Here is a 25,157-nt window from a genome sequence, read left to right on the forward strand (position 1 = left end):
AGGATCGTGGTCACCTGCAGGGCAGGGACAGCACGTGTCCCCACAGCATGGGGAGGTTCACGCATGCTCAGCTGGGGGGGATCGTCCCAACCTCTGCATCACTAAATGGGGTGACCTGAACGGTGACTTTTTTTTTTCCCGGCTCAGGCTTTTAAGTTGTCCGAGTGGGGCAGATTTTCACCAGAAGAGAGCTCAGAAACTAAGGATCCTCCTCTTGCAGAATGTGAAATCCCGTTTCCAAAATGCACAGCCTTTAGGACAGTTTCGGAAAAGCCTCCAGAAGAGCCCAAGAGGGTCAGGGTGGTGTGTTTTCCCTTAGCTGTAGTGCTCAAAAAACCTGGGACCAGTTGACAGTAAAATAAGTAAATAAAAAGGAGCCCAGGGCAGACACCTAGTGTGGAACATTTCAGCCCTAACAAAGTTTTGTAAAGTTAGAAGCAGTTCAAAAAAAAAATCTTATTATGGCAAGTGCTTGACAAAAAGTAATACTAAGTGGTAGTTTCGACCCTGGCCATAACAATATTCATGAGCCTGTAGACACACATACCCAGATAAATACATGGCTGCGCAAAAAAGCAAAAAAGGAAAACATCTTTCCTCGACCTAACTAGAGGCAAAGCTAAATTTTATCATGCTGGAGCTAAAGATGCTGTTGGAAATGTCTCGGCAGAAGTGCTTTGTGGTCAGTTAGCCCAGAGAAAGGAGCGCAGAGGAGCGGTGCCGAGATTTCATTGGGAACTGTCGCTTCCCGTCAAAGTGAAGATGAACCCCTAGGTCAGACAGGCCCTGAAAAGTGTAAATGTGGAAGGCTTCACCCTGGAATGCTCTCGTCTCGGAAGGGTCTGCAGCAGCTTTAGAAATCAGTGGTCAGAAGTGAACTTTGACACCAGTTTCTTTCAGTAACAAATACATAAACAAAGCCCTCCGGTTGTATTGAATCTGTGCTGTATAATTTAGCCCTGGGCATTCTGTCTTAATGACCTTGCAGGACGTTGTATTTTTTTTTTAATTTTTCATGATGTAATTGTCATTTGACTTTCTGACAGCTTTTTCTTCCCCACCCCGCCAATGAGTTACAGTCAATTAAACAGTTTCTCTATGGCAAAGTTGATCCAGAAGAAGGTTATTTCCACCCATTCATTTGCTTTTCCACCTCTGAAATAGTTTGTCAGTCAGGCAAAAACTGGCCAAACAAAATATCTTCCGCAGGCTATTTACTAAAGCAGGGATTCACCAGCTTTTTCTCTATTTTCTGTTTTGTTGTGTATGGTTTTGTTAAATCTGGCTTGGACCCTCCTGGCTTAGTGCAAGGGCTGATGCCGTGAGTTATCATCTAGGGAAACTTTGCTCTGAAAGCTCCTGCTGAAATCCGTCTGAAGATCACCAAAGAGCTGAGACCTAATTTTAAACCTTCTGTAGTCCCTGGTTCCCAGACACCTTCAGTCTAGCAGATCTCTAATTTTAAAGAGGCTGAAGTTAGCCATGTTTCACATGGGGCTTTCTGCCACCAACACGTACGTTAATACTGTTGCTTCTAAGAGTCTTCCCGATGAGGGTTAGGGGACTTCTCTACTCATAAAGCAATGTATTTGCAAGATCAAGGTCCCATATGATATTTTGTCTGACATTTTGTGGGTGCTTAAAGGCTTGATTCATCAAACAGGGAATTAATCTGAGGTCCTTAAATTAGGGGCTAACATGTTGACAGATCCTTTTCCAGTGAATGGAGAACGTTGGGGACCTGTGAAGGCAATGCTACTCACCCCAGATTTCCCAGTGTCCTCTGGCAGTCCACATCTCCCTCCTTTGATTCCAGCAGGAACACTGGGAGACGAGGTTCCCAGTGCAGGCGCCTCGGTTAAAATGCCTTCGGTTAGGTTGGGATGAATCTGGCCCTTTGTACATTTGTGTGCTGGTGCCAATACCGTAAATCCTCGCTCAGTGAAGGACTTCACTTGTGCAAGCAAATATTGCCATTGGGTTCTGCAAGTGAGGACAACTCGTACATTTAGTGTGCTTCAGAATGCAAACTGCACAGAAACATTCAAAAAGTTGAATAATGCCTATTATTCATTATAGAATTGCCACCACCTCTCTGGTGGAAACCGATTGGCAGTTTCTTTGCAAAATACACAGCTGATTGTCTAATTATTCAGGGCTTTTAATTATAAAATGCCCCCCTGTTTTACTGCTAGAGAATGGCTCAAATGGCAAATGGGACCAAATAGATTGTTTGTTCAAGCATCTCTCTGAAATCTGAAATGTGTGACAAAAAGAGTGCAATGCCCTGTTTATGTACTAAAATAGGTCCTGATTTAATGGGAATGCCCATGGGGACAAGCATAGGGGTGATGGGGTCTTTGTGTGAGATTTGGGGCTGAATTAGGGAAAAATTGCAAATAAACAGATGGTCTTTGGAAAAAAATATGCCATAAGATGAGAAAATAACAAAATAATCTGGTTGTGCAGACACCTGGCACGGTTTGCTATTGACACTAGACGAGCCAGGGTTTTCTCTTTGAATTTTGGCAAAGGGGTGGGTCCAGTTGTGTGTGCTTGACTTGGTGAACATGAACCTCTCTCTGTCCTCCCGCCATTGATCTTGAGCTCTTTCCTTCCCGTTGGCCAACTTTCAATAGGAAGGAAGGACAGCGTTTCCATAAAATGCGGTGAGTGCGTGAAGTTCCTCCAACGGCAAACACAGGGTTGCCCCTCCTCCTGGGCAAGTGCAAGTGTCTCTCCTGAGTCCTGGCTGAGGACTCAGACTGCCGGGCAGTGATGGAGAAAGGGAAGAAGGGGAACTGTTGCCTCTTCTGCCTGAATATTAGGGCATTGCAGCTAGATCACGCCTGATCTGGTCTCAGTTCTGCTCTGCAAAGACACAAAAGCATTTGTATCAAATTTGGCCTGGCAGAATGAGTTTGTACAAGACCAGTAGGGCGTTTGAGAGTGTTGCTGGTCCACTGTTGTATTTGCTTAAATGACAACCCTTGGCTTGAGAAACCCTACTCACCCAAGCCCTGAGGAGAGGTGTGTGGAGGAGAGGTGTGTGAAGGAGAGGATTGCACCTCTTTGAGCAACCCAGCTGCTTTGGATAAGGGTATGTTCTGTGCAGCAGCTGCTTTAAATGTTTAACTTAGATGTTGTAAGAGGATCAAAGTTAGGAGTCTGAGGGGGATTCATCCCAGCAAACTTTAGATGCTGAAGGTAGCCAGCTAGGCAAGTAAACGATTACTTCTTGATTCCTTCTAGAATTAATGGGGAGACAAATATTCCTCCAGGCATGATGGTCAGAGGTAGAGTTGCCCTCCAAGTACCTTAGGTAGTTAGTCCATGCAGTGCTTACAGGTGTGGAGCTGGTTGGGGAAGGATGTCAGATGCAGAGCACCTGGAGTACATTTAGCTGGTCTGAAATACAGAAAGGGTGAGCCTCACTAGGCTGAGGGAGAGGATCCAGGCTCTGAGAGGTAAGGTTTTGGTCATGGCTGTGCTTTGATGGGAAAATACTTGTTGGTGTCAGTGGGATTTGTTGAGGCTATATGAATTTTGTTGCTGGTCCTCTGGTCAGTGCAGCCCTTTCTGTCCCAACAGCAAAAAGAAAGTAAGTAACTGTAAGAAAGCAGACTTCCTCCAGAGAGAAATTTGTGTGTGTGTGGTACCATGTGTTAGTTATGGGACAAGTCTGAGAGAAGGGAGAGGTTGTTGACAGGAGGTATTTTTCCAGTGGACAGATTTAGAGGAAGGCCCATCTGGAATGGTCAATGACTGAGCTGAAGGATGACCTGAGTTCCTGAAAGCTGTGTTTTTCCCCACGTCCCTTTTGGCTTGAATTTAGTAAACAATATCCCCTCTCTCCCAGCCCATGCCTTGGACTTGTGATGAACCTGTTGCATTTCTTCCCTTTCAGATCACACAGTTAAAGATTGAGAACAACCCCTTTGCGAAAGGCTTCCGCGGCAGTGACGACATGGAGCTCCACAGGATGTCCAGGATGCAGAGGTAATGCGTGCCTCCATCGTGAGGACCCGCTCAGGACTGCGAGAGCTGCCTGGGCTTTGCTTTGCATGTCACTTGTGGCTTGAGCTAAGCCAGGACTTAGTGGTAGTCCCTTCTCTGGCTTGTGCATGTGCATTTCATGTCAAGCTGTTGACTTATCATCACGATGTGGGGCCAAAATCCAGGACTTCCCACTCTGAGGTGAATGCCTTAACTGCTGGGTTACAGAGGCAGGATCTCTCTTGTGGGTTGTCCTCTTGGCCGCAGGGACCTTGTATTTCTTTCTCACATGTCCCCATCCAAAAGAACCTGTAGCTTTGTGCTAAACAGATGTCTCTGTGGCTGCATGTGGGCTTAAACCTGTTTAAAGCAACAAGAGACTTGAACTAGCTCTGAGAAGCTCTGGTCATCAGGCTGCTGTGGAAGAACTGTTGGGTATTTTTTCCCCAGGTGGCAGTGCTTGAGAACAAAGCTCACAGCCTTGTTCTGGGAGCAGGTTTGTTAGGGGTGCTCCAGATGCTTCTGGAGATCTTGGTGTGAAGATATGTGTTATGTCCGTTTCTGGCTTTTGGAGGGTCTTTGGCAGGAAGGGAGTGTTTGTCTGGTTGGTTCTGGATGTGCAGAGCGGGAGCGTAGATGTGGTTTCAGGTTGAAGAAGAAAGGTATTAGAAAATGTTGGGATCTCCAGGGCCAGGTGGCTGAAGAGGTCTTTTTGATTCTCAGTTTTGGATGTAAGTCCTGAAGCTGAAAATCAAGCCGAAACCCTGTTTAAAAATCCTGTTTAAAGTCCTTTTCTAAATGTCAGGTCCTGCCGGTAATTAACTTCTTGCCTTTCACTTCACTTGGAACTTCGTCCATGTGTCAAGTCGCTTCCTGGTGCAAATGTTTTGCAGGAACAGTGCCATACCCATGATTATACCTAAGACAGATGTAGATGCTCAATATAGCATTTTCCGTCCAGGAGGGCAGGAGTGACTCAGATCCCTCATTCTGCGGGACCAGCAGAGCTGGCTCTCAGTGGAGGGCTGTAGGGACCTACGTTGTGACCTTCTGCTGGGAGGGCTGTCTCCACCGCCCACCCGGGAGCTGGCTGTAGGTGGTCACTGCAGGCTGGAGTACAGATGCAGGAGTCTCTTCTGGTTGCTGTAGTTGGTGACAAATCTATAGCTGTGCAAATGTTGCTGGTGGGCAACAAATAATGCCTGTGATCCTGCAAACGCTTACAGCCGTAACCCCACTCAAGCGGGCAAATGTACTCCTGTGTACAAACATTTTCAGGCTCAGACCCAGAAAGCCAATATATATATATATTTAAAAAAATGTGTATATAACACTTAGTCTTCTCAATCTAAATCATCTCCGTGGTCTTCTGAATGTGCCTTGTGTTCCCTGCCTGCCCTTTCCAACGACAGCACAGATCCTGGCATAATATGTCAATATTTATTTATTTATGGGTGCACTACCACTTGAAATAGCTTTTTCCCCCCCTCTTCCCGTGCCAGCCTCCCAACTTCTACTGGAACTTGAGTAACGATGTCCCCCGCACATTTTTTGCTCCTAAAGTACCCTTTCATTACGGTCAATGGAAAGATTTGAAGGTTTACATTCATCGTGGGGTTTTTTGGAGCAGGAGGGAGGAGGTAAAACAGTGAGGACTATTAGAAGGGCTTCATGCCATATGAAGAGCGTGGCATCTAGCCATGCTGAGCTTGGGCTAAAAATTGCTTGGCATTTTTATGCGGGCCTGCGGTTGTAGTTGGTGATACAGTGAACAGAAACACTTGGAATATATAAATACACCCACTCAGACCTGGCCGGGTTGAAAGGGTTAAAATCCACAGCATTGACTTTACAGGATGATTTCTGATGCTCACTTCCTTAATAACTTATCCCTGTACCGATAGCATAGAAATGACTGTGCACCTTTACAAAGATGTCATTTTTTAAGGGAGGGCAGGATAAGATTATTATAGTAAAATAAAGACCCATTCAAGGTTGAAAATATTAAACAAATATGCGCCTGCCTTTGTGGCTTTTTATATATATCTGAATATATACAAAATTATATATATAAATATATGAAAACATATATAAAATAAATTTTATATATAAAAAATAAATTGCATCTGTAAGATAAAGAACCATTCAGGATTGAGTATGTTAGCGAAATACGACCTACCTTTGTGGGTTTATACAGGTTTAACATATAAATATATATTAGAATATATATTAGAATATATATTTTTAATATATTATATAAATGTATGTGTGCGTGCATATGTAGTGAAGCTGTTTTCCAGTGATGGACCCACTCCCCAGCTGGCAGATATAAGTCTGTCTTGGCTTTAGGGAGTGATGTCTGTTTATACCCTTGAAGAGTATGGTGGGACGCATTTTTAGTGCTACTCCCTCATTATAGGAAAAAAAAAAGTATCTGGAAAAACCACACTTTTTAAAAACAGTGCATAGCCTTTTGTACCGGAGACTGGTGACCTGACATTCCCCAGGTCACTGATCATCTCATTAAGGGGTACAGCCATGGAGGGAATTAATTTTTCATGATGAGGAAAGCCTCGGCACCTCCATGTTTTCTTTATTTAAATCTCCCATGTTTCTTAATTCCCTGCATAGGGCTACTGCAGAGGGGCATCTCCTAGCTGAAAGCAGCCCTGGGAGAAGCAAACCCCAGCATACAAGGCTGAGAGGTAGCGCTGACCCAGCCGGGTGCGTGAGCTGGCTTGTGGCATCCCATGTTTGGGGAAGGCTGGCCCCAGCTACGGCCAAAGCGTGTCCCTCTGCTTATCCCTCTACCCTCGCGTCCCTCGGAGTGGCCTTGGAGGTCTGAGCCCTGGTGAAGATGTGCTTCCAGCACTAAACCTTCAGGTCCTAATGTGTTGCGTGGGGCTTGGATCAGATGGGAGTAGGTGTGTGGTGGTTAGAGATGCCATCTAGAAGCAGCATCCCCAGGCTGGGCTGGTGTCTATGCTCCCTCTGTGCAAAGCCGAGTGTGATGGGCACTTCCAGAGGGCAAAGCTGCTTTTCTTTGAGAGCTCACCCCATGGAGGGCAGGGTGTGTGAGGAGCTGTCCCTCTGCCTCTCTCAACTGCAGAGTCTGAATGATTTGCTTAAAGTAGATGCCTGCCTTGTAAATAGCTAAAATTACATGAGATAGTCCATCCTAATAGAAAGAATTGCCATCTGGCCAGCTCTGGTGGTCTCCTTGCACCTTTGGCTGTCAGAGGATGAGAGGGAGACCAGTTTGCTGAGTCCAAAATGATTTCACTCACCTCAGAGCAGGTCTTGCAGTGGTGTGAAGTAGAAGTAGGTCTAGGTGCTGGTGGAGACTTGACCTGATGTTCCTGACTTGGAACACCTACCCTTGGCAAATGGTAGGGACTGAGAGTAAGGAAGACAAAGCAGAGAAGAAAGACAACTTCCAGTGCCAAGAGTGAGCTCAGAGCGAGGTCTTGGGTGCCTCGTCAAGGACTTTCACTCCATATCTGCGTGCTTTGGCCAAGCAAGAGCAACACGTTGGCCCGAGTGGCCTCTGGGAACAGGAGTTCTGCAGGGTGGATGGGGATGCCTTTGTGAGTCCAACCTTCTCCATGGCTTTCCACTTTGCAAGGCCTCCGTGTTGGTTTTTCTCCTCCTATTTCCCAGAAGAAAAGTTAATAATTCTGTCCAGGTAGAAAACTTCATTCAATAGTGACATTAAGCCTTTCAGCAGCAGATGATTTCATTCAGAAAGAATAGCCATGAGCTCCAGAGAGATCCAAGTTCCAGTGAACAGAGACTTCTGATACATGTCCATTTTCCACCCACCGCCTTTCTTTCTCGAGACACATGGGACCCCTTTAGCAGTTTCTTTGACAGGACAAGTGCTCTGGGAGAACAGTGTTTTTTAAAGTTTTCAAGTTTCTGAGCACGAGATCAAGTTTGTTATTTCCTTGATTAAAAAAAAAAAAGGAAAAGGAAAAGCAGAACACACTAGAGGTAAATGTGTAGAGGGATGTGAGTTATGCTGCATCCGTATCCTTTGGTCATGCTGCAATTGAAAAACATAAATCAGGTAAAAATTATGGAGTTGTGATGCTGGGAATTTTAGGCAAAGTATTCCTTTTGGATCTCTTGCCCCTCTGTACTGTAAAAAATTCCTTTTGTCTCTCCACTTAGAACTTCTGCCTGTGCCAAGGGGAATTTGGTGTGGACAGCAAGAGCAAAACACGCAGCAGAAATCCGCAGAGGGTGAAGCTTATGCAGAGAGATGATGAGATCTGCATTGCATATGCCAGTGTAGGACTTTGCCCTTAAAATTCCCCGTGCATGGGGGTCAATGGAGCTGTACTAATAGACCTTAGCTGTTGGGTGATTTGGGGGGTTGCATGCAAGTCATAGCTTTTAAACTTTTTTTTTGTTAATGTGTGACTGCCAAAAGACAGCGTGGGAGAAGTGTTTGTGAGTCTGGGGTTAGACCCTTGTGAAAGAGCAATTCTGTTAAACCCTTTAACCAATTTCTGCTGATCATCTGCAACTCCCATTGTCTTCAGTGGTTATTATGGGTGCTGAAGAGCTTCTGGAAGTCCCAGGCCCTAGTTATTATTCATTCAAATTCATGCAATTTAGTCCTTGAAGCTTCTTATTGGGAAAGATTTTGAGAGGAAAGATGATGACGTGAAAGGGTGGCTCTTAGCTGCCTTGGTGGGCATCCTGGGCCCTTTCAAAGTGAGACAAAGATCCAGAATGATCCACTTGACAAAGAAGAGTGGCAATGTAGCTCAAAGATATGTATGTTTTCTCTGTCACAGATCATGAGCTGTAGTTTGCTGCCTTTGGCATTAATCCACAGTAATCTTCCTGGCTCCAAAGGAATTATTCCAAAGATTTCCTGGTGTAACTGAGAACAGAAACTGGGTCAGACACAAAGGACATAGAATCAGTACCACGATTCAGAGCTGGCATAAAGGAGAAGACGGCGCGTTTTGAGGTGCCAGTAGAATAAATGGATGAACCTCTAGGCTCCAAAAGGGTTGTCTACCCTGGCATGCTAACATCATGTTGGACTGGTAGGCACCAGTCTGACTAATGCAAGTAGGTCTTGGTCCACTACAAACGACCTTGCTCTTCTTGCATTCTCTCATTATATCTTTACATTCACTTTCATTTCCCATGTTCCGTCACTGAAATCTCCCAAGAACCATGTGCTGTCTGAAACATTTTCAGCGTGAGACTTAGAGTTATAACATCTGTTGAAGAGATGACGCTTTCCTCCAGCTTTCCTTGTTTCCTGGTCAAACAAGTGGAAACTGTAGGCTTTAACTGTATTCTACAGAATTTGATGGAATTCAGATGAAATCCAAAATAAGGCTCTACAGACTTCACTGGGGGGGTATCCATAGCTCTTTTAAAGTGAGAAAGTCAGCTCAAGAAACACAAGCTGCAGTTTCCTCCATTGCCCTTCTTTGGAGGATCTGCCCAGCAGGACCCAATCTGCAGAAGTTCAGCCCAGTGTGGAGGGTTACTGATGCTGTCTCTGTTGGCCAACATCCATTCTCTATCTCTTCTTCTGTTCCTCTTACTCCAACATGAACAGTGCCGGCATCTAGCTTTTTATTTGCCTGATGATGATAGCTCTAGATTTCTAGCTGGTTCTTTTCACTGCCAGTTCTTAGGTTTATTTCAGTGATCTCTTTGGGCTGCACTGCTCAGATGAGTGATGGACGCACTGGTTGTTAACATACCATGCATGCATCCAAACCAGGGTTATTGGACTCCTTCACATTCTGGCAAGGAGGTCAGGACATTTGATATGTTGGTGGAGAACGCTGCAGTGAACAACTTCCCGTATTTCTCAGTGAACATTTTGACTTATATTACTAGACATCTAGGTCTAGGGTATTATTTTCTGTGGGGCTGGCTTGCAGTCTTCATGCAGAGAGAGATCATATTTGATCTGAGGGCAAGACTGAAGGAAATACTCAGTAGTTCTTCTCCTACCTAGTCTTTTCCTGCTGTAGTTTATCCACTTCAGACTCTCCAGACAGTCTCTTGAGAGGGGTTCAATTTTATTTCAATATGCTGGAAATAAGCTGCAATGAATGTACATTGACAATTGTTTTCTGGTTTATTTTTTTCCTGGGAGATGATATATTTATTCCAGTCACTTTTTTTTTCCTCTTCCTCTTTCTATATCTGTTATGGCTGACTTCCATTTCTTTCCTACTCTTGAGTCTCAGCAGGAAGGACAACAATTGGTGGCCTGGGAAATATAAACCCAAATGACTTTGAGTTATATTTGCACATCTGGAATTGGGGTTGGATTCTGCACCACTGTATCCACAGGTGCTGGGTGAGTGGAAGGGACAGGACTGATAGGATGGCAAATATTTGTCCTTTCATAGTGATTGACCAAGGAGGAGTTAAAATCTCCTGGCAATTTGGAAAGAGTGAAGGGAAATTGCTGGGTTTGGTCACTGATACACCTTTGGTCAGATTTTAGACTCGGAATTGTCATTGTGAACAAGATCTAGACAGTGCCCAGCTCAGGGGCTTCAAAGGATGCTGTAAGAACATAGCAGCAGCTAACCACAGGGAAATCCTCTTCCATATCATGCCTCATCTTGACCTTGAATGGATATCAGTGTGATCCTTGGGATCTGACATTTAATAAGTCTTTTGAAGTCTCGTTACCATGAGCTACAGCAGCTCTGGAAAGTCTTGGTATATAACGCTTTGTTGCAGAAATATCAGAAGCATCTTCTAAAATAACTTGCTTAGGGCCAGCAGGGATTGGATGTTTCAGCACAGAAGCTTCCTGGGTATGAACTGTGGATCTTCAAAGAGATTTTTAACAAGGTTTTTGTCTGGCAGCTGCATTTACTATGCATTGGCTGGTACATTAGGAAACTTCAAGTCTGCACATGAAAATACATTGAAAATTATTACCCTCTTACAGCGTAGTGATAAGCAAGAAAGTGGACTGGATGTCACTCTGTGAAGGTCTATATTTATATTTTTTTCCACAGTCTGTATTAGTTTGCAGAGGCCAACAAGGTTTCCAGCTCTGAGATTACAAAGCCTTCTTGAATTTGCTCCTTTGAATTCTTTGTTAGATATTAATTTGTGGCATAAGTGATCTTATGGCGCTCCTGAGTTTGTCATGGTGAGGGCATCATTTGGCCAGGGGAGGGTGAAGATGTCATGAGAGACAATGAGACCGCGTTCGCTAATTCCACCTGGCAGAGGTCTGATTTGTGTGGCAGTGTTGGGAAATGCAGGAAGGATTCACTTGTAAGGCCTGATCTGTAGGGTCGGGGTTATATGATGAACTCTAAAGAAGAACGTGTGTGCTGTTAGGAAACGGATTTGCAGAACTGGTGCCCGATCCTCCGGGTCTGGGAAACATCTAGCCAGGTGGGAGTTAAGAACCGAGTCCAGACTTCAGGACTGAGTGCTTTCACTATAGACTTGGACCTCGTCCCTGATTTCTTCCCCCAAGATTTAATGAAAATCAAAATAATATTCTCTCCTGGTGGCCCTTCAGCTGGAAGCCTGGTGGTACAGAGACTGTACAGCACCCTGCACCATGCAGCTTCCCCTTCCTTCCCGTCCCCCTCTGCTATTGTAATACACCAGCTACGGTAACCGAATATTCACCATTAGCCTCCAACAGACTTTAAATAGACCAGTGACAGCTTCCTTCCTTGTAAATTCTTTCCCCAACCATCTTTTTTTTTCCCCTTCTAATTTTACAATTTTTAATGCAAAAAAAATGTAGCCCATTAACACCCCCATGTAAATCTAACTCACGTTCTGGCCCAGCAACAACAGTCTCTTCCTTGCTGTGTGGACCATTTCCTATATTGCCTGTGTAAGTCAAGTTATAACACTTTTTTTTCCCTTCCTACTCTGCTACAATTTTTTTTGGACAGCAAAATTTCTGGGCACAACAGTTATTTTGTGCCAGAGGTGAACAAAACCTTTCATTCCATTAAATTGTGGTCCAGGATTACAACCAGCTATTTTGGGAATAGTGTCTTTTAGGCACTGAAAAAAAAAAAATGACTATGACACCTTTTTTAAGGACCGAAGGACAAACTAAAATGGTAGCTGTGCACAAAGCATATTGAGTGGGCTCAGGAAACAGTATAAATGTTTCAAGATGACTGTTGCTTTACAAGGTACCAAAGTATCTCTTTATTAAAGCTCAGCTTCTATAGGGAAGAAAAAGGTAGAAATATAGAGATAACTGCCTTTGTGTATAGAAAAATGGCAAAGTGAAAGAATATTTTTGATATTTAGTTAGAAAATACTTTCCTTCCTCTCCTTCCTCAAATAGTTGATTTTTTGGCAAAAATAGCACCCAACATGTTTTGACTGAAATGGAAATATTTCAGTCTGGAGGGAAGTCGTTGCGATACCTCCTGGGAACTGCTGTTTGGAAACTTGTGTCTCCAACCTGTTCAGTCTCCAGCGTGACTCCCTGCTCCCACCGTATCACCCGCAGAACATCACGGTCCTCTCTTATGGCCAAGGAGGCTGTCGTGTCCCTTGGAAAATGCAGTCTGAAAGGAATTTGGTCCCCAGTGCGCAACGGGAGTGTGGGATCCTGACATCACCTATGCTGGTACTCAGGATAAAAATATTGCTGTTTCAGGCATGTAGCTCCTTTATGGAAAGGAAATATTTTTTTTTTATCAAGAAAATACAATCAGGTTGTTAAATTTTCCCCTCTCAGCTCTCCATTGAGACAGAGAAAGTGTTGATTTAGGTGAGAAGTATCTGGGGTGGGGATGGCTTCTTAATGTTTGTGTGGTCCTTCGCACAGTGAGGGTCTGACGTTGATGGGGTCTCTGTGAGCCACTGTGAGACTTTACTGTAAGAAACCCCCATGCAGATCTAATCCCATGTCCCATAAGAGACATCCAGTTCTTCCCCCACAGAAGCAGGGAGAAACTGTGAAAGCAGTCATCTCCTCATCCTCCAAAAACCACAGAGAACATGATGTGGCATCATGCCATGGTATGTCCCTCCTTCTTTTCCACCATAGCTCACAGGTACCCCACTGAAAAAAAAACAAAAAAAGACTCTGTCATTTCTTAGGGGATTGGGCGTTGGTGGTGTTGGAGCTGAGGAAGAAGGAACCAGCCAATCCATGCAGCAGCCTCTCATTACAGAGGAGAGCTAAGGGCAAGATCCATGTGTCACCTCCCTGCAGATTGTCACCTTGGAAGGGAAACATGGTGGGGATGCACCTTTTTGGGTGTCATGCTGGTACTATTTCCATGAGGATTCTTGTGTGAAGGTGGAGCATGACAGCAGCAGGCAGCCCAAAACTGTGACCTGGCAGATCCCTTTGAACCTAGAAATTTGAAGATCACCAATGAGGTTTGAAAGCCATAGCTCTTGGTCTTCCTGAAAAGCCACCAAAGCTGCCTTCCAGCAAGAGCTCCTGTGGTGGAAATGCTAGTGCTGGGTCTCCACAGGCAGAGAGGTCCTCTGAACCCCACCACATACCCTGGTATCCATTGCTGTCTTATGTATCTGAGCGATAGGTCTCTGTTTCCTCCCAGTCCATCTCTCTTTTGTTCCTCATGCACAGCCTGGACTTCAGTTCTGGGAAAAAGCTGCATCATCAGCCCGCCCAAGTGGGTGGAAAGCCATGCTCCTGCTGGCCCTGCAGGGAGGAGCTGCTGGGCTTCCAGGGGAAGAAACCCCACCTTTGGAATAGGCTCTGCTTGGCGAGCCACCAGTGCCCGGGGTTTGGAAAGCTTTTGTGGCACAATGAGAGACACATTTGTTTGGTTTTGAGCTCCTGGGTGAGTTTCCCCTCCATTACAGCTCAGTTGCTGATGTTTCTGGCAGCCACCACAGCAGTGGTTTGGATGAAAGCTCCCTGCTGTGAGTAGGTTTATATAATTGGTATTGTTAAAATTGTAAATAAGTTCTGAGTTGCTACAGTGATAGGTCCTCTCTAAGGGATGTAATTGGAGATTCAGTGCTCCTCCATGTGTAAGTGGCCAGATGAGCTTGTTGATGGGATTTAAGGATCTGTCCTTTCTCCAGCATAATGATTTTGGGCAGGTGAGTAGGATACCTCAAAGCCAGCTTGGTCCAACAGCCTCAAAGAAGAAAGCTTGTGTTGGAATCTGGACTCTGGTTCGTGGCTGCTCTGAGCCTGGTGGCACTTTGAGAGGTGCTGCTCTACTACCTGATCTTTATGCATTTTAGCAAGTCCTTGAGTTCAGGCAGCACCCAAATGACTTGGAGACAGTGCAGGAGGAGGCTTGCACCTCACCTGAAGTCTCTGAGACTCCGTACTCGGCTTCAGTTCTCCCCTTTGTAGAGCAGGAATAATCTTGTCCATCCACGTTGCTGATGTTCTTGGAGAAATGTCTCCAAAACTCTGTAGGCTCTTGTAGGAGAGGGGATTGCCAGCCAGTGTTGGCAAAGCATCCCTGCTTCAAACCAGCTTTCAGAGCAAGGGGAACAAGCCAGACTTTCCATCAGTGCTCACCCTCCCAGCCTGGCTCTGCTGAGGCGTGTGGCTCTGGAGCGCATCAGGTCTTGGTGATTTATTTATTTCTCTTTTCTGAGTGCTCTGGAGTGGAGCTTGTTCTCTGCTCCAGGAATCCCCCCTCCAGGACAGACAGGCTGGCAGACCCTGGGGAAAAGGAATGGGGACAACTACCATAAGGGGAAAAAGTAGACCTAAATATTTAATCCATCTCCAAGTCAGCTTGGCAGAAATGAAGTTTTTATTTACACACATGTGCACATCCACATATAGAATATGACTAGTATGTAATTTATAAATGCTATAATAATATGTAAATATAAATCATGTGTATTTCACTATAACTGCATGTATCTATTTTATGCAGTGGTGTAAAATAGCAGTTGTGATGGAGGAGGCATGAATGTAAAGGGAAAGATACTAAAAGGAAAGTGAAATACAAGAGTGCTGCAGGGATAAAGTGTGATGGGGCTGCAGTCTCCTGGGAGGGATGTCTGTCTCTCCCTGAAAGTCTAAACAAACACCATGACACTAATGTGCTGCCTTCATTTATTAATTTACTGATCTGTTTATTAATTGATTGCTTTTCTGCTTTGGTGTCTTTTTCTGTTTCTTTGCTTTCAGTAAAGAGTACCCGGTTGTTCCCAGAAGCACAGTGAGACAAAAAGTGTCTTCGAATCACAGCCCCTTCAGTGGCGAGACCAGGGTCCTTTCTGCCTCCTCCAACCTGGGCTCCCAGTACCAGTGTGAGAACGGGGTGTCGAGCACCTCCCAGGACCTGCTACCGCCTGCCAACCCCTACCCGATCTCCCAGGAGCACAGCCAGATCTACCACTGCACCAAGAGAAAAGGTCAGGCCTTGGCTGCTCCCCGCTTGGTACTTTCCCCTTCCTAACATGACTCTCAGCGTTGTTTTCTGATGTTTCCCCTTGCCCACAGGCTGGACAGCCCCAGCCTGCTTTATGGTGACGCTTGAGGACGAGCGAGGGGTGAGGGCTGTGCACTGGAGGTGGGCAGCTCTCCCAGGCTGGGCTGGGAAAATCATCTCACCAGTGTTAGCCTAAAACCCCATCTCTGCTGCTGGGCTGGGAGCGAGCTGTTGGGTGGCAGTACCTTTCACCCATGTTGAATCCACATCCAGTAAGATAGCTGGTGCCGGAGATAAAGATGACTTATCTGTCTCCATAGCCTCCCAGACAGGGTTAATCTCCAAGTGGAGATACCTTGACAGCTTGTATTTTGCAGTTTTCAACTAAGAGCCTCACAGTTGGGAGACAGTTGTCCATATGAAGAAAGCAATTCCACTTAAACGCTCCGTCTAATGAACGGGGCGTGGGACTGAAAATCATGATATCCATGTTCGTTCCCCTCCGGTGCGACAGACCTGCTTTGACAGAGCTTGAGGGATCAAACTGTGAGGGCTTTACACTGGCTGCTCAGCTCGTCCTGGCATGAAGAGCCCCATGGTATCGATGGGATAATCGTTCTCGGGCAGGGGTGAGCGGTTTGCAGTCTCTCCCTTCCTCTCCCAAAGCAATGGGAATGCCAAGGTGCAAAAACACTTGCAGGACTTGGATAGCAAAAGCCTCACATCAGCTCCACCCCAGACACTCAGAAGAAAAAAGGGAATTTCCAGGGCTGAATGCAGCCCTATGGTGTGGGCAGGAGATGGTTACTGCCTACGCCTGCTCGCTTTTCTCAGGATTTAGTCTACATTGCACAGGGAAAGCTAACAGGAGTCAGCATGCACCGTGACATTTGAATGCACCAAGAATTTCTCCACCCTGGTAGCCTCTCCCCACAGCAGATCCCTTCCTGCTTCCCTGCATGGTCCTATCAATCTGCCACATGTCATTATTTTTAGTAACGTAACCCCTGGGGCACTGGGATGTGCAGTGTAGGCACACAGTCTAAGGTAGCGGATGCTGGGAACTGCTGGCAGATGAGACAGGAGGGCAGTGGAAATACCTCTTACATCATTGGTGAATCCGCTGAATGTTGTAAGAGCACTGTACAAGTATGTATGCAAAACAAAATAAGTTCATAAATCTTAATATTTTCCTGATGTGAGATTGAGCTGAACAGTGGAAAATGAAGGCATCATTTTCTGACCCCTCCAGCTGACCAGGTGACTCTCTTGCTTGTATGGAGTGTATCAAAGCTGTGACTGGAAATGGTGATGCTAGACTTGAGCTAGCTGTGAGGTAGGGAATAAGGAGTTGCAGTGGACTCCCAGAGTGTCCCCTAAAGTCAAAGGTGGGTTGTGTGGCCCTCGCTACCCCCGTGCTGGTGTGGGACTGTGGGTGTGAGGTTTTGGGACACAGCTGGGTTGCTGTAAAGCCCTGCTGTTGGCGATGGAAAGGCAGGTCCTGTTCGCCCTTGACGTCCCTCAGCCTGCAATCCGTCCTCGGTGCTCCTTTGCCCTGGGAGCAGAGCTTTCACCGCTCCTCTTCCCCTTTGCAAAAACTAACCAAAACAAGCTGGTCCAAACGGCAACAAACGCTTTGGACAATCTCCGACCGCTGCGTGTCCCCGCACTGCAGGGCAATTCATCATTCACCTCCACATTGTAATGTGATAAGGAATCAACAGAGGTTTCCTTCCAGTTTTGGGATTCCCGCTAAGTGGTGTCTCCATGGGTGGTTTCCCTCAATCCCCCAATTATCTCACTTCCTCTTATTGTCACAAAAGAGACGACTATCTGCCCTGTAATAAGCTCCCCGGCCCCTTTTGGCCTGCGTGGCCCTTGCAAAAGGGCAGGAGACTGGCAAAGCGAGTCCTTGTCTGTACGGCTGATGGCCCCTCATTATCTCTACGATGGCTTGAGTGGCACAAGCAGTTAAGGGCCTTTTATCAAAGCCGCCAAATGCTTTAATCAAAGAGAAGCAATGTCCTGTCCGATACCACCGGCTTCTTCCGTGAAGCTGAACGTCTCAGGAGCCTGGGTCTCTGCTTTCCTCCCTGTGCCTTTCTCCCCCTCCCCATGCATCTAGTAAATCGAAAACAGCCACCAGGGCTTAAAGAAAAGAAACACAAAGTTAATGGGAAACAGAGAGCCAGCATAAGCTGCCAAGCAGCTCTTTGCAAAGTGAAATTAATAAAAAAAAAAAAAAGTCACTAGAGATGAGCAATTCTGTTCAGATAAATCAGAAAGTGATCCAAGCTTTCGTCTCAAACTCAGACAGAGCGTGGCACTTTCTTCTAGCACTGAGCAAGGATCTTTATTGAACTTGGGAAAACAACCTTATCTATCATATTCCTTTTTTTCTTCTTTTTCCAGCCTCTTCTTTCTAAGTGAAATATTAAGCTTTCCCTCACAGCTCTCCCGCTTCCCTACTTTTCTGCATAACTTTTAACAAGCCTTAGTCACTCCTGATGCACCTCTGTCTGTTTTCTGGACTGGAAGTATCATTGATTTCATTGGATCATCAACTCCCCAAACATTGACTCCTCCTCAGTCGGTTTAGGATTTATCTCAAGCAGATTATTTCCTTTTCACAAGGCTGTGGTTATGGAGAAGTGCTCACAGAGGCAGAGGGCAATTCAACTGGGTTTGAGATCAACCGGTGTCCGTATCTTCTGTAGAAAACACCACCACTGTTCTCCAAGATAGTCTCTCAGATATGGCTCCTTCCAGCTTTGACATTTCATGGTGTTTCTATGTATTCTTTTTAATCAGGAGGTCAAGTCTTGGTTTAGGCTCGTTTCGAGCAACTCAAAGGCACCTTATTCAACTTCTACTTCCTTGGTGACCTAAGACAAAGATTTAGCTCTGTGGTTGACAGTGTTGTTCTTAGCTGTCAGGTCAAGATGGATTCACTCTGGAGATCTGATATGCAGTTACATTAGGGGAGACCAGCAGGGCTGTGAGGGGATGTTATCTCTGAAGGTTCCTCTGGTTCAGGGAGCTGATCTTCTGTGTGAGGAAGGAAGGGAGGACACATCCCAGAGCCCCAAATCTGGCAATTCCTGGTGAGCGGGTGGGAGTGTGGGGTCACAGCATTGCGAATGACCCCAGCATGGTGCAATGGGGTCGCTGCTCCTGGCACCTTCTGAACGTGCTGAAGGCTGGGAAATGGCAGTCCCCAAGGCGTGAATCATCCTGTGATGTATCCCAGCTCCACACTGAGATGGCTTATGGCATTTCACAAGGAGACTGGCCTTGAGAGGATGGATTAACTACAATCCTGTATCCTACCAGGGAGTGGCCTCTCTTCTTGATGTGGATTTTTAGGCTGCAACAAAGACCAGTTAGAGATTTGCCTTTTTTTCTGGTTGTTCTCCACCTCTCCCTCTCTCATTGTTGTGCTTGGAGAAGCCCAAAAGGACTTGCCAGCAGGCAGCTTGCTTTCTGTCTTTCATTTTAGCCCCACATCCCAATTAGGGCACTGGGGCTTGTTTTCCCTTGTGTTATCCTCGCCCTCAGACTTCCTGTGAACTAAAAAGCCATCTCTCTAAACCTCTGCTCCCTCCCAGCCTTACACAATCTCAACCACTTGGCAGATTTCTGGGATGCTTGTGATGCTGAGCAGGAGGCGACTGGAACAGCCTCTCCCTGGGGAAGTTATAAAAGTTGTCATGTTGGCACTCTGAGGAAGAAGTGGGATGTGGCAGAATCTACTGGCTTCAACCAGTGAGGACTGTATCCTTCAGTCACCTAGCTTGGACATGACCCTGTCTATGGGGAAGAATATGTCTTTGTATCTCCCTCCTGCTCTGCTGAGGTCGGTGGAGATACAGCAATGCCTTTCACCCTTCTCCACAAGAACAGGCACTATTAGGGTAGATAGACCTCTTCGTTGATTGAACTGGTTTCTCCCTCGTCGCACCCAACTGTTCTTTCACTCAATCTATAGCACAAAAATGAGGTATGAGATGTCTTCTCGGAGGGCGTGCTGCTCGTCCTGCTGATGTTAGCAGATGCAATGAGTTGGCCAATGCTTGAGCTGTGCTGCAGCTGGAGGTGTTTGCAGCTTGGGTAGATGCATAGGAGCCCAGAGCAAGGTGGCTGCTGGGGCACCGAGGGTGAAGAGGAGCCTGCCTGCATGGTGGGCAGATATTCAAGGGTCTGGTGTGCACCCAGCTTTAGCTGTGCAGCCACATTGCTTGTGGTGCTGTGGTTTCAGCAGCTTCATATAAGCATCCCTCTCTCCCATCAGGAGGTGCCTCCTGTGCCTCCGCAGGCAGTGCTGGCAACTTGCTGCCTCTGGAAGATGTTCCAGCATTTGGTGTTGGATTGTCTCTGCCCCACAACCCTTTCTGTCGTGTTCCTCTTCAATGCAACACAGTCATATCGCAAACTGTGCGGCTGCTGAAATAACGAGTGTGTCCTAGGTTTCACGTCCTGGGATGTACGTCTTATTTGCCCTTTAGAGATGCCCATTTTGGTTGAATTCATCTTTTTCTTCTCTTCTTTGACAACCCTTGTCAGCCTTGCACACTGGTATTGGCTATTCAGGCTCATGCTAGTTTCATACCAGAAACCAGACTGGATAAAACAACAGTGTTAGCGATAATCACCCATTGTGTCTCCCTCACAAAGTCGGGATGAACCTACTGTAATGCCCTGGAAGTGCGGGTGAGCTTTAAAAATGAAAACAATTGGGTCCCATTCTTCATTGTCGTCTGTCCCAGGGAGCTGATTGTCATGAATTAGAAAGGAGCTCTCCTAATTCACACCAGGGGAAGAGGTGAGCCCAGTGCACCCTGAAGTCCAGAGATTTTACATGTTTGTGTTTCATTCTGGACGGCCCTAATCTTGGAATTGGGAAAATTCCATTTAAAAAGCCATTTGTGTGGTATTTACAACCCAGCTGGAAGTAGTAAATACCGGAAATCTTGGAACTGCTTATGCTCTCGCTCATGCTCCTTCATTAGATAGATCATCAAATTCCTTGTGAGGGAGCCAGTTTCCACCCCATTCCGTTTTCCTTGGATCCACTTTGGAGCAGCTTCTCCCAAGCCCTGGCAGCTTCCCCTGCTTGGCAGGACCTTTTGCTTTTTGAGGTTTGCGCAGTATCAAGGGGCTGGTCACAAGAGCTGATCGCCACCCTTGGCTTCCAAGAATAGCAACAACAGTGGAGGATGGTCAGCATCTCTCAGAGGTGCCCAGCACCTTCTAGGGCTCAGTGGCAACAGGAAAAGGACAGTGAAGTGCTATCAGGGAACAGACATCAAGAAACAAGCCCAGAGCAGACCAGGCAGTTATCTCCTATGTCCTGCTTAAGCTGATGCTGATGAGGTGAGAGGACCTTCAGGAAGAGGATAATGGCTTTGGGACACACTGTGCAGGCTCCAGAGCAGGTGACGATGACTCCGAAATGCAGCCTTCAGCATTGTGTGAGAGCTGTTTGACTTGTCTTCCTTTTGCCATTCTCTTACTTGAAGATGTCCCCTTCCCACCCCCAGACATGCTCCTCACACCGTGGGGATGCTCTTCACCTCCTCTGTGCTGGCTCTGGCCTTCTCTGTGAGAAGAGGTGGGACAATGCCAAATCAGACTGGAGAGTCTGGACCAGTTTAAATTCATCAGCTGGCATGAGCTGAGGATCTCTGGTCTGCATCATCGCAGATGATGAAGATGGACTGTTCTCTTCCTTCTCCAGCACTTTGAGGTTGCATAGATGGGAAAAGCATCAGGAGGAGGGGCCAGAGGGCAGGCAGAAGCCCTTAGGGTAGGCTCTAATCCTTTGTCAGCCACTGCTTCCTCTCTGGAGATGGGTACTGGTGTCCTTACACATCTTAAAATCTGGGGTGATGGTGCCCTTACTACGTACAACATCAGTGAGTCTGGCTCTAGAGAGGCCAGCAGAGCCGTTGCGGGAGCTTACAGAAGAAGAGAGGGCAGCTATAGTGTTTCCACTGAAATGCTGCTTGTTTTTGTTTTTCTCTCTTCACCTGTGATGAATTCTGGAAGCGAATCTGTAACTGCAGCTCTGCCTGGCTGGGCTGTGGCAGGCAGCAAAACGTCTGGGCTAAATGGAAAAATCAGCAGCCTCAGGTTGTAAGTCAGGCACATTTTTACACAACGGAAAAACAGAGTTTGACTGTTTTGTGTTGTATATTTAAAAAAATAAAAATAAAATAAACAGTCAAACCCCAAGCCAATGATGTCTAATGCCAGCAGAGTAATGCGGTTTAATGCTGAAAACTTTATTAGCAGAACAATGCTTCATTTTACAAGACATTGTTTTTCCACCCTAGTGTTCTTATTACTCAGTGGTGGGTTAGGGATCCAAAAGTTTTAGGCTGTCTGTAAAAGCTAGAGCTCAGGCTGTTCTTCCAGAGGTACCTCTAGTGATAGACCCTTGTTCAGGGGGGGAGCTTAGACCTGTGCTTCCAGCTTCTGTCTTTCAGGGGACTTCATCCTCTCCACCATGTGTAAAATGAACCTGATCAGGATAAAGGAGAGCGATACACTTTTGCATCTCTCCGCTTACTGTTTCAGCGCTTCTAACGATGCGATTGCATTGCTCCCTTATCCCATCCTGCTTTCTGTCCCCATCTAAGAGAAGGCAGAGGAGGAAGATAACTTGATCATCAGGGCTCTGCACTGCTGGGACTAAGGAGCCAGGTTTTGCTGTTGTCAGGAAGAAAGGATGACATGGGACAGTGGCTCTCCAGCTGAATTTACAGGCAGCTGCTATTCCAAAGCCAGAGGACACCAAGGGGAAAGTCTCCATGGCGTGTACCGCAGTACCTGATGTTTTCTGGGGTTGTCAGGCCAAGAAGATTAACGGCACCACTGGTTCCAGCTGGGCTTGCTGGAGTCGGTAGACACCTGAGTGGGAGTAATGGGTTATTTTACAAGCAGAGTGGGTGCAGCTTCCAGGAGAAAGCACATGGCTGTTTATAGAAACAAGGGTACGAGCGTGTGCGTGTTTACAAGAAACGAAAGGTACCTGTGCTGCCCATCTGCACCTCCCGAAGGTGAGACACAGGCACTCGTGTTGGAGCAGCCTGGCAGCAGCACCTACCTGCGTTTGTGCAAGTGCTTCTTGGGGGCAGATGCTTTTAGTCCTCTGTTTTGTGAAACTGTTGTTTTTATCCTTTGTATTTTGGGGGTGAAAAAAAATTGCAGCTCAGAACATGTTGGTTGAGAAAATTTGAAAACAGCCATTTCTTGCAGGATTCCTTCAAATTTTACCCCTGTTGAAAGGGGGCAGCCAGGAGGGCTTTAAGGGAAGTGGGATGTTTTTCTGCCTGAACCAGGAATCTTGTTCTTGAAGCAGCAGCAAAGTTAATCCGGGTCAGAACAAACTCCCCTTCCCTTGCCTCACTGTCCTTAAAATCTCTGGTGAAGTGCTCATCCCTGGGCACTTTGCCATCCATTCCAGCAGAGCTGGATTTCACTTGATGACCCTGCAGATGAATAAATAAGTGCATATTCATTTATTCATTTTGCTTCACCCTAGAGATTTCACCTAAATTGTTTATCTCCTTCCCTCTGTTGGCCGGGGATGCTGCAGGGAACAAAGGGCTCTGCAAGCTGTGCCTTGTTGTTTCTAGCTGGGAAATTTACTTTTCTTTTTTGTTACACTTGGCTCCAGCACACAGGCCTGTGTGGATTTATGTGCCCAGCTCCCTTGGCACAGCTGAAGACCAGGGCTGTAAAACTCCAAATCTGATTGTCTCAACTCTGCCATCGCTGATGCCCTCCTGGGGAGGATTTTTATTGTGATCTCCATTTATGTCTCACTTATCCTGAAAATATATAATTGTAAAGGCTTTTAGTTAACAGCATCAGCTCTGAGCCTCTCAGCTGGGAGTGGGGACCTCTGTTAGGTGCGCTGTAGCCGCAGGCAGACGTTATTCCTCTGGCCAAAGTGCTGGCAGCAGAAAGGAGATGAGGAATGTGGTGGTGTGGGGGTGTGTATGGGGTATCACTAAGCAAGCTAAGCCCCAGGATCCGTCCAGCATCTTATAGCCTTGATTTTCCTCCCAAAGCTCCTAGCTAAACCCTTCCCCAGCCCAGCAGACAGGGCCAAGTGCAAGACTTGGTTTCAGCAGGATCAATTCAGATCGATTCCAAGGAGGGGATCTGGATGTACACTGACATAACCAAGAGAAGTGTCTGGATCAGCTCAGTGCAGCCTGTGTCCTTGGTAAAATGAGGATTGTGGAGAGGGAGGTTCAGCTGAGGGCATAGTATTGTTGTTTGCTACCAGGAGTTTTCTCTCCCAACAGATGAGGAATGTTCCACCACTGAGCATCCCTACAAGAAGCCCTACATGGAAACTTCTCCGGCAGAAGAGGATCCTTTCTACAGGTCCAGTTACCCCCAGCAGCAGGGACTGAACACTTCATACAGGACTGAGTCAGCCCAGCGCCAAGCATGTATGTATGCCAGCTCCGCTCCCCCTACGGACCCCGTGCCCAGCCTAGAAGACATCAGCTGTAACACGTGGCCGAGCGTGCCGTCCTACAGCAGTTGCACAGTGTCTGCCATGCAGCCCATGGACAGGTTACCCTACCAGCATTTCTCTGCCCACTTCACCTCGGGGCCACTGATGCCCCGGCTCAGCAGTGTGGCCAACCATACCTCCCCCCAAATAGGAGATACCCATAGCATGTTTCAGCACCAAACCTCAGTTTCTCACCAACCCATCGTGCGGCAGTGTGGACCTCAAACCAGCATCCAGTCCCCCCCCAGCAGCTTACAGCCCGCGGAGTTCCTGTATTCCCACGGCGTGCCTCGAACCCTTTCGCCCCACCAGTACCACTCGGTCCACGGCGTGGGCATGGTGCCAGAGTGGAGCGAGAACAGCTAACGAGGCGGTCAGGAAAGTGCGAGAGCATTAGCCATGGGGGAAAAAAAAATGGGAAAAGGAAAAGGAGAAAAAAAAAACCCTAACCCTGTCAATAATAAAAGTGAGAGTATTTTGCAAGACTCCTTTAACTGAATGTTCACCGGTAGCACTCGAGAGGGACGGACACGGACTGAAATTACAGATGAAATAGCCATTGGCCTCGGTGTGACTTGCCCCCTCCTTTTTTCTTTTGTTTCAAAAGAAAAAAATCAACAGATTGGCACACTTCTGCCCTGCCACGGTTCCCACCCAGTTTGTGTTGCTGCCACTGCCAGCCCTGTCCCCTCCTTGCCCCCCTTCCCTCCTGCTCTTTTTGTTCTCCAAGGGACACGAAACTCCTGCTGCCTTTCTCAACACAGTCAGAGTGCTTGAATGAAAACAACTAGGATGTTACTTTTTTTTTTTGTGGTGTTGATGTTGACGATGTTATATAATAAATAATAATATATATTTTTTTTTCTTTCAATTTTCTCAAAAAAAAAAGACACCTGCCCTTTTACCAAGGGTGGATTTTGGAGTGGTGTTTCTTTTTTTTTTTTTCCATTAGTATTATCATTGTTACTTTTCAACAGAAAGAGGTTTTACGAACCCACAAATAAGAAAAGCAGGTACCTACCTCGCCCAGGCGTTGTACCAGGAGTGAAATCGCTCCCCGCAGGGAGCCGCGTTTCCTTACACATGCCCCAAAACGCGTCTCTGCGGGAACCAGCCCCGTAAACTCATCTCCTTTCCCACTTGCGTGTAATTCTCTCGCTCTTCTTTCCTTCCCATCTCCCGGTCTTTCCCGGTCCATCAGCTGTCTCTGACGGAAGCGCGGGATATCTTTCAAACATGAAAAC

General features: G+C 46.5%; 1 protein-coding gene across 1 annotated transcript in view; it reads left to right on the top strand.

Annotated features, from left to right (window-relative positions):
* TBX5 (T-box transcription factor 5) overlaps window positions 1-24,652 on the top strand; it is a 37,866-nt gene extending 13,214 nt beyond the window's left edge. The window contains exons 6-8 of the mRNA XM_068412745.1: window positions 3,908-3,999; window positions 15,134-15,360; window positions 23,696-24,652. Of these exons, the coding sequence (XP_068268846.1) occupies window positions 3,908-3,999; window positions 15,134-15,360; window positions 23,696-24,279 (903 nt within the window). The 3' untranslated portion in view covers window positions 24,280-24,652. The remainder of the gene's footprint in view (window positions 1-3,907; window positions 4,000-15,133; window positions 15,361-23,695) is intronic.
* The last annotated feature ends 505 nt before the right edge of the window (window positions 24,653-25,157 follow it).

Source organism: Nyctibius grandis, chromosome 14 (genome assembly GCF_013368605.1).
Source record: "Nyctibius grandis isolate bNycGra1 chromosome 14, bNycGra1.pri, whole genome shotgun sequence".
Classification (NCBI taxonomy): Eukaryota; Metazoa; Chordata; class Aves; order Nyctibiiformes; family Nyctibiidae; genus Nyctibius; species Nyctibius grandis.